We start from the raw sequence: 9,617 nt of genomic DNA, 5'->3' as shown, positions 1-9,617 counted from the left end.
GTCCTCTGGTGTGTGATGAGATGTGACTTCTCTGTAAAGCCTCGCCCACACTCCCTGCACACATATGGCTTCTCCCCTGAGTGTGTCCTCTGGTGTCTGGTGAGATCTGACTTCATTGTAAAGCCTCGCCCACACTCCCTGCACACATAGGGCTTCTCCCCTGAGTGTGTCCTCTGGTGTGTGATGAGAGTTGACTTCTCTGTAAAGCCTCGCCCACACTCCCTGCACACATAGGGCTTCTCACCTGAGTGTGTCCTCTGGTGTCTGATGAGATGTGACTTCCGTGTAAAGCCTCGCCCACACTCCCTGCACACATATGGCTTCTCCCCTGAGTGTGTCCTCTGGTGTGTGTCGATATGTGACCCATCATTGAAGCCTTGCCCACACCCTCCATGCTTGATTGTTAGAATTTTTGACCTTTTTACTCCCGCAAATAATTTTCCTGTGTTCTTGTGATTCACATTCTGGCCTGTGCTGGGCTCTTCCTCCATTATTCCCTCACGCTCACTGGAGCTCCCCATCTGTCCGTTGGAGGCCTGAAAGAGGCCCTTGAAGTTCCCCTCTGCCTGATCCTTTTAAGCAAAGGTTTGGACCTTCCTTTGACCTCTTGACCTTCAGCTTTGTCATTCCAGTCATGTGGACCAGTTTGTTGCTGCTGCTGTTGATTCTGACGCTCTGGGCCGGGTTCCTCTGACTGGAGGCGGTTTCCTGCAGGTGCTCCTGGCAGAATCTCAGAGGGGTGATTGCGTTTCACATGCTGGCTGAGGAATGTCTGACTGGAGAAGGCCACAGAGCATGAGGGACATGGGTGGATCTCTGGCTTTGGTTCTGCTGAAGGAGAAAGTTTTGGTCAGGGCAGGTGTGGGCAAGGCTGCCTGTACAGTATGCTCTGTCTCCTGGTAAGACCTGGCCCCAGAATCATTCTTACTGTGTTGACAGTGCAAGCTCTGCCTCCCACAAAGTGTTCCTTTACAGTCTATTTTTCTTTTTCTTTGTCTGCACTTCATCTTCTTTCAAAATCCAGAGACCCCATATCAAAAGTCTTTTCTAGCCCTGACCGGTTTGGCTCAGTGGATGGAGCATCGGCCTGCGGACTGAAGTGTCCCAGGTTCGATTCCCATCAGGGGCATGTGCCTTGGTTGCAGGCTTCTCCCCAGCCCGGGTCCTGGTCAGGGCGTGTGCAGGAGGCAAACAATCGATGTATTTCTCTCATATCGATATTTCTCTCTGTCTTTCCCTCCCTCTTCCACTCTCTCTAAAAATCAATGGAAAATTATCCTGGGATGAGGATTGAAAAGAAAAAAGGTCTTACAGATTGCAAACTAGGGACTTTCAAGGACCATCAGAAGCCATTTCACTCCTTACATAGGTGGGACTATAGTGACCTTTCCATATACATGTATCTTCTAAGTCATGTTAAAGAGAAAAACCACAGGCCTGGCCAGGTTGCTCAGTGGTTGAGCATCAACCCATGAACCAGGACGTCACCAGTTCGATTCCTGGTCAGGGTACATGCCCAGGTTTTGTGCTCGATCCCAGCAGGAGGCAGCTGATCCATGTTGATATTGCTATCTCTCTATTCGTTTCCCTTCCTCTCTCTCTCAAATCACTAAAAATATTTAAAAATAGAGAAACCATAGGCCCCAACTAGCAATTGCTTCTCTTTCAGTTTTCCACAAATCATAAAATGGAAATATGTCTTTCCTCACACAGTATTCCTACTTGATTTCTTTCAGTGTTAGCCGATTTCAAATATACTACAAAGTCCTGTTTCAAAATATCTCCCGAACCATCCCCTAGCCAGTGTGGCTCAGTAGATAGAGCATCGCCTTGGGGACTCCAGGGTCCTGGGTTCGATTCTAGTCAAGGGCACGTACCTTGGTTACAAGCTCAATCCCCAGCCCTGGTTGGGGTGTGTGTGGGAGGCAGCTATTGATGTCTCTCTCTCTCTCTCTCTCTCTCTCTCTCTCTCTCTCTCTCTCTCTGCCTCTCCCCCTCCCTTCTACTCTCTCTCAAAAAAAAAATTGGAAAAATATCCTCGGGTGAGGATTAACAACAACAACAAAAATATTTCCCCAACTCTGCTTCTTACACTCCTGACTTCCGTCCCTCCCCAGCCAATCCGCCTTCCTCTCTCACTTGCAGTTGAAGTAATCTCAGAGGGGATTCCCCACTGAAGTTTATTTTCCAAAAAATTAACAAAGCATAATTTTACAACATGCCAGTCTGCAGTTGAAAACTGCCCAATTGTCCCGTCTCAATCAGGAAAGTCCCCAGTATCTCAGCTTGGATCAAAGGCACTGTATTTCCAGGCTGCTAGGCATCTGTCCAACCTCCGTTCTTACCCTCTGTACCGAGACTGAGAAAGGAGTAGCCCTCAGCCAGCTCAATACCCCACCTCTTTCCTCTGCTCGGGACCCTGTGCCACAGGTGTTGTAAATGTTATCTCCTGAGAAAGCCCTCCCCTGACCTTCTGAAGCTGACACACCCACCCTCCCCTCACACTGATGCCTAGGCACTTGTCCTGGGCCCGTTTTCTCTGAAGCGCTAACCCCTGTGTAATATTAAGCACATGCACATATGTATGCCTGGGCTTCCCTCCTTCACCAGCCAGCTGCTCAGGAGCAGTGATTCTGATCATCGTATTAATCTGTATGTCCAGCTCCCGGAACCCTGTGTGGCACCGAGTAGGAATTCACATGGCAAGTCACTGAAATAATGAATGAATGCATGTTAACACACACATTTCATTTAGAAATATGCAGTAAATGAAGAAGAAACAGCTAAAAGTGTTTTAAAAAAACCACCTGCCTTGATGAGAGAGCTGGTTAAGTGCCTGAGAACTTTTTTTTCCCCCCTCTAATCCTTTCAGCACTATATGACGCTGTGCATTTTGTGCATGAAGTATTTTTTAAAATGGAACCTGGCCAGTGTGGCTCAGTTGGTTGAGCATTGTCCCATTCACCCAGAGGTAGCCAGTTTGATTCCTGGTCAGGGCACATGTCTGGGTGGTGGACTTGATCCCCAGTAGGGGGCGTGCAGGAGGCAGCAGATTGATATTCCTCTCCCTCTCCCTTCATATCTGTCTTTAAAACCAATAAAAGCATATTTTAAAAACTTAGAACAAAAATAAAAATATTAAAATTGTTCCTAAGAATCAAAGACCTATGTGATGAATCATCAATTTCTGAAGCATCTGATTGGAAGCTTTACTGAACTCTAGAGTGGATTCTACTCTACTTGAGAGTTGGACCCTGAAAACTTCTAAGAATTCCTTCTTTCCATGTTGAAGAAGAGTGGTGCCCACCTCTCCCGGCCACAAGCTCTGTCTTCCACTTGCTGCCCCACTTGATGCCCAGCTCTTGGCCATACTCTTCTCCATACCAGACCAGCAGCTCACAGCCCTTCCTCACGACCCGGCAGGTTCGGTAGAAAATCTGCCTGTGATATTGAAAGGCCACCAGGTTCTGCTCTTCGTCATCCCGGGCGCAGTTCACATACCTGGGGTTGAGGCAGATGAAAGGAAGAAAAACACCGGCAATGAGTTCCCACTACCTGTCATATCCTCACTGACGCTTAAGGCCCTCAGCTCTGATGGCACCCGCACCCATGCTCCTGGGGAAGCTTCTGTTCAATGCCTGAGCGTCTGTCACAACGTCACGTGAATTCCTGTCCCGAAGTCCTGCTCTCAGTGCTCATCCTGCCTAATGCCATTTCCAAAGCCTCATTCCAGACTTTCCCATCAAACCCGGTGACCTCGAGCTTCTCTAAGCTCTAAGTCAGGTTCTGTGTGACACCACAGAACTCGGTGCTTGATGTAGGACTCACATCATTCAACACTCAGCCCAAGTCTACTTTCTCTTCAGAGGCCTTTCTCGAGTCTCCCCACACTTTATTGAAGGCATCGTTCAGTTGCCTCCCCCAGGTTCCCACAGAAACGTGGAGGTCTCTCTGTCTTAGAAAAATAACACAGAACAATAGTAGTTTATTCATAATCTGTCTCCCCTGATACAAGAGAGCCCCTCAGGAAAGGGCCGTGAGCACTATTACTCTGCAGGCTCCAACACCCAGTTGTAGTTAGAACTGAAGCTGGGATGATGGGCTGCCCCCACAGGTTTAGACTATCCTTGGTTCAAGGCTATCTGGGCACTGGGCACTTCTTGAAAAATAGGAAAATTATAGTTAAATGTTTATGAAATAAAATGTTTCATATCCATCTGCAATAAGTCCTCCCTAGGGACATGGATTGTGTGATCTGTGTAAGTAATTAATTCCTTCCTCTAAACTGGAACATAGTAGGTGTTTAACTAATGTCGTTAGATAAATCACAGAGTAATCCAGGGTCCTCAAGGTTTTCCCAGTGCCCAAAGTGGAGACTTGTATTTTGAGGACATATGCTGTACTTATGCCTCCTCTTTTCCTAAATGTCTCTTGATGTTGAATATCACTGTATGGAGAAAAAAGGCGAACAGAGGACTGAGGGAGACCATTAGGGAGGCATGCTTGGAAGGACAGATGTATGGGCAGTGAGGCATGAGTGTCCTCTCTGGCATCCAGAAGCCTAGTGACCTTACCTCATCCAGTTGGCCTGAGATGTATCCTTTCCATCCACATACTCATAGCAGTTTCTCCCTTTGGTGATCTGCATTTCAGGAAAAGAAGTTAAAGGCTGTGTGTGTGTGTGTGTGTGTGTGTGTGTGTGTGTGTCTACATAATAGAATAATTACTTTACTGTCATCAAATCTCCTTCAGCCTGCATGGTGATTCAGCTGCCAATGGTGATCACAGGATATTTTTCTTACTCATCATCTACACGTCTGAGTTGATTTGTTCACTAAGCAGGAGCCACACAAGGGAGGAGTCTGTACCACTTTGCTCCCACTTACCCTCTGATCCTTAGAGAGGAGCTCCATGTTCATGCAAAGTCTGCTCAGTACACAGAACTAACTAACCATATTGTCCCCAGCCATGTCCCAGCACGTAGAAGGTGGGGCCCACCAAGCCACAGGAGGGACGTGGGAAGCCAGAGGACAGGGAAGAGGTAAACTTCTCACCAGCCAGGAGTAGCCGCTGTTGGCTATGGCTTCATCTTCTGTGATCTGACCCTCATAAGGGCCAAAGTGCAGGCCCACCGGCAGATCGTATTCCTCATTCCACACTCCAAGCCCAGCCTCAGGGATGCCTGATGGTCCGATTCTCAACCCAGGGGGCAGAGTGAGGGCTGAGCGGTTGGCGTGCCCCTTGTCCACGGCACTGTCTTTTACAAACGTAGGAGGCCCATGCACAGCACAGCTGTCAATGAAGAAGTTCTGACACTTCTCACAATCTGGAGGCAAGAGCAACAGGGATTAGGGAGGGTACAGTGCATGTTCCTGGACATGAAGAGCTTCAGAAAGAGCTCACATCAGTGAGCCTCAATCCTGTACTCCCGGTCACGAGAGGAAGGGAATGATTTGGGCACCCAGAGACGAGGTGAAATTATTGCATCAAGGACATAACATGCTCCTTGGTGAGGGTCAGCTTACAGAGGTAGTCATCGTCCTGGGGCTCGCTGATCTCTTGGTAGACACGACATTTCCTCTCTCGTAGGCTATACATCTTCACTTCGATCTCCTTTCTCCTGAGGTCTACATGGGAGAAGGGCAGGTGACTGAGGGGATGAGGTCTGGAACATGAGTCCCTGTCTTGTCAGAAAACACACAATGTCCTCCCATCAAATGATCACCTGTTCTTTTATAGTATCTTGTATTTTCCTCCGTTAACTAAAAGACTAGCACTCCACACTGACTACCGATGGCTGATTCAATTTTAGTTTCTAGATGATCCCATTATGAGGTTCAACCTCCCAACCTTTAGTCATTCATAAAGTATGTATTGAGGGCACATTATGTGTTAGGCAATGAGTAAAGACCTGGGTACACAACACCAAGATAATATGGTTGCTATTATCACAGGTGGATTTATTGGACAACGTGCATCTGTCAATTGTTTGAGATTTAATTTAATGCTTTCAAACTATATGTGACCCATGTTTCCTTACGTTCACTTTACACATTAGCATTCAGGAGCTCAGAGTGGTTGTAAGATTAGCTCAAAGCTTCAGTGCTAATGAAGCTTTCAAATCCAGTTTCAAATCCAGGCCTATGCAAAGTCCACCCCACATACCTAGGCTATACTGATCAGCCTTTCTAGAGGAAGTAGTGGAACTGAAATCTCCAAAGTATTTAAAACTTACCCAATTTCGATCTAGGGTGCTGTCCGGAGGTACTTGCTTCTCCAGGAGGGGGCACTGTTTTCTGGGTCTGCTCTGAGCCACTTGTGGTCAACAAATTTGCTGTTCCCGACAATTCCTTCAAACTAGACTCATTACTTAATGGCGCCCTGGACTTTGCCTTCAATGTGAAAGTCACATATTAAAAGGTAACATGCATTTATTTAATTATGTAGGGTTTATGATATACATGACTTTAATGAACACTTCAACAACTCTTTGAAATACCTGGGAAGTATGAATATTAGAGGAAAAAGAAATGGCCAATGTGGGTTTTGAATCGAAGACTAGAACCCATGCCTTAAGGATCTTTCTTTATAGAACAGTGAGAGTGAAGGATACTGGGAAGAGAATAAGACATAGTTGAGCCCTAACCAGTGTAGCTCAGTTGATAGAGTGTCTGCCTGCGGACTGAAGGGTCCTGAGTTCGATTCCGATCAAGAGCGAGTGCCTTGGTTGCAGGCTCCTCTTCCCTGGCTCGGGCCCTGGTCTTGGCTTATGCAGGAGGCAACTAATCAATGTGTCTCTCTCACATCGATATTTTTTTCTATCTCTCCCTCTCTCTTCTATTCTCCCTAAAAATCAATGAGAAAATATCCTTGGGTGAGGATTAAGAAAAACAGAAAGAAAGAAAGAAATAGTTGGCAGAGCCCTGGCTGGTGTAGCTCAGTTGGTTGAACTGAAGGTTTGCCGGTTCCATTCCCAGTCAGGGCACATGCCCCAGTTACAGATTAGATCCCTGGTTGGGGTCTGTGTAGGAGGCAACCGATCCATGTTTTTCTCTCTCACTGATGCTTCTCTCTCTCTAAAATCAGTAAAAACATATATTTTTAAAAAGAAATGGCTGGCAGAAACCTATCATGACTATAAAGAAAATTATGTTAAAATGTGCAAATTACTATATCATGGAAAGAATATTTGTAATTAGATTAGTTGGTTCCCACCAATTCTGTTTGAATAAGGTTGTGCTACTAGCTAGTTCTCTTCATTTTCCTGACCTATACCATGCTAATTCTTAATGATATAGTGAACATGAAATATAATGTTCTCCAAAGTGTTCTGTGAGCTCTGATACAGTGTGAATGCAAGATTACAGTCCTGCTATCAATGTACCTCTCAGCCATCTCTATATTTGAAATCACATGTAAATTATCTTTATTATTCTTTGACCCTATTCTATTTTAATTTGTAAATTTGAAAGCACTCATTCAGCAAACATTCAGGGGGCCCTGAGCTGGGCCTGGGACTTCTAGAAGAGAAGAATCTGGTGTGAACCAAAGATCTCACAATGCAGAGGTAGGCAGGCAGAGCAAATGATTCAAACAAGATGACACTGGCCTAATTAGAGCTCAGAGAAAAAAGCCATACTTCTTCTTACTGGAATGAGCACTCAAAACCAGTTCCAGATGGATGAGTTTCTATTGAATAGTGTGTCATCTCTATGAAGTCCTTAAGTCACTTTATTGTTTATTGTTTCTCAATCGTCAAGCCTGAAGCTCCCTAGAGTTGAGAGATGCCTTCTTTTATTTGACCGGGAGGCTCTGATGCTGGGGTTCCTATGTCCTTTTCATGTGGGACCATGCACCGTGCAAACTGCCTAGATGTCAGTGAGCTTCCGTGAGTCGGAAGTCTCAGTGCATCTCTCGCTGCAGCATAACGTTTGGAATCATCAGTCAGTGAAAGATGTAATCATGGATGGATAAGATGGAAAGTGCATAAAACTATTGAAATTTTAATGAGCTTGTAAGTGGTTTAGAGATGAAGCTATGGATTAGATTGCACGACCACCGATACTGTGATCTCAGACATATAATCAAACACTTGTATATGTCTGAAACCTCGGTTTCCTCTTTAGAAATGGTGATAGTTATAGTACCTACCTCAGAGGGTTGTGGTAAGGTGTAAGTGAGTTTATTCAGGTAGAATTCTTAGAGTCAGAAGCATTGTGAAGATAAAACCCGTGGTAGCTACTATATGGTGATGTTATTAAGGACTAAGATGATATTGAGCATTTTGTTGAAGAGGTCAGGAAAGGAAGGTGGCAATTTCTAGGGTGCACTTTTATTTTTCCTCCTCTTCCCTGCATTTGCATCCAGGAGGAAGATTTTCTTTTCAACAGGATTTGGGAAATACTCACCTTCTGATGTTTATTCTGTTCCACTCTGAAGGCCACCGAAGAAGGTTTAGCTAAAAGATGGTGAGAAATCAATAATATATATAATTTCAGAGAGGAAGGCAGAGGGCGAGGGAGAGAGAGATAGAAACATCAATGATGATAGAGAATCATGAATTAGCTGCCTCCTGAACACCCGCACCAGGGATCGAGCCCACAACCCGGGCATGTGCCCTGACCGGGAATTGAACTGTGACCTCCTGGTTCATAGGTCGACGCTCAGTCTCTGAGCCATGCCTGCCGGGTGAGAAATCAGTTTTGGTTGGCAATTGTTTCAAAATCTGGAGATTCTTATTCTTTCAGAATTCTGAATTAGAGAGTAATCCAAGGACAGACCAAGGATGATTGGAAAATGTTTTCTGAGGTTTCATTAGGCTTATGCTTTTATTGGGAGCATCATCTAATTTTCTTAAATGTTTAAAAAACAGACAAAACCCCATCTGTACTTCATCCTCTGTTCAATATATATATTTAAATTGGCCTAGCCCTGGCTGGGCGGCTCAGTTGGTTGGAGTATCGTCTTGTGCACCACAAGGTTTTGGGTTCAATCCTTATTGGGCATACACGGGAGGCAACTGATGGATGTTCCTCTCTCACATTGATGTTTCTGTCTCCCTTTCTGTCTCCCTCCCTTCCTCTCTCTAGATTCAATGAATATCCTTGGGTGAGGATTTAAAAAATAAAATTGACCTAAAAAGCAAAAAAAAATTGTCCTTTCATGACACAAGTATAATAAAGCTCATGTAACTGCAAAGAAACTCCACTGTGCAACCTGGCCCTTTCTCTCCTGTCTTCTGTCTTCACACTGGCTTTGTCCAGTCCAATGGCACCAGGACCACCTTGCCTCCTTTCTTTCTTATCCTTCCTCCTTTGCACATATGGACTGTGCCCACCTTCCCTAATCACTAGATTCTGTTCAGCATCACACAGTCTTAGGAACAAAGACTCAGGTCTAGTCACCACAGAAACAGAGTTTCGGGGAAGTTAGAGATAACGTTGTGACCTCAGCTATGTTTCAACCTCAGACCCATGGAACTACGGACCCTACCAACCAGACTTTCATGAAACCTGGCAGATGATGCCATGGCTGACATGGAACCTGATACAGCGATGAACTACTTCCTACCCTGGCCCACAACCCAACCCCCTAACTACCATGAGCAATACTTTTCC

The 9,617-nt window shown here is 45.4% G+C and overlaps 1 protein-coding gene across 1 annotated transcript; it reads right to left on the bottom strand.

Moving 5' to 3' along the window:
* Window positions 1-504: 504 nt before the first annotated feature.
* LOC102430475 (probable histone-lysine N-methyltransferase PRDM7) lies at window positions 505-8,458 on the bottom strand (the record flags this gene model as incomplete). The annotated part of the gene is given in 8 exon segments (XM_023744704.1): window positions 505-828; window positions 3,308-3,359; window positions 3,361-3,501; window positions 4,575-4,642; window positions 5,055-5,326; window positions 5,526-5,627; window positions 6,236-6,392; window positions 8,409-8,458. Coding segments are annotated over 8 exon segments (1,166 nt in total), but the record flags the coding sequence as incomplete, so codon positions are not given.
* Between the last annotated feature and the right edge of the window lie 1,159 nt (window positions 8,459-9,617).

The sequence above is a fragment of the Myotis lucifugus genome, unplaced genomic scaffold (assembly GCF_000147115.1).
Source record: "Myotis lucifugus unplaced genomic scaffold, Myoluc2.0 scaffold_482, whole genome shotgun sequence".
Classification (NCBI taxonomy): Eukaryota; Metazoa; Chordata; class Mammalia; order Chiroptera; family Vespertilionidae; genus Myotis; species Myotis lucifugus.
This window is presented reverse-complemented; position numbering and strand designations above follow the sequence as displayed.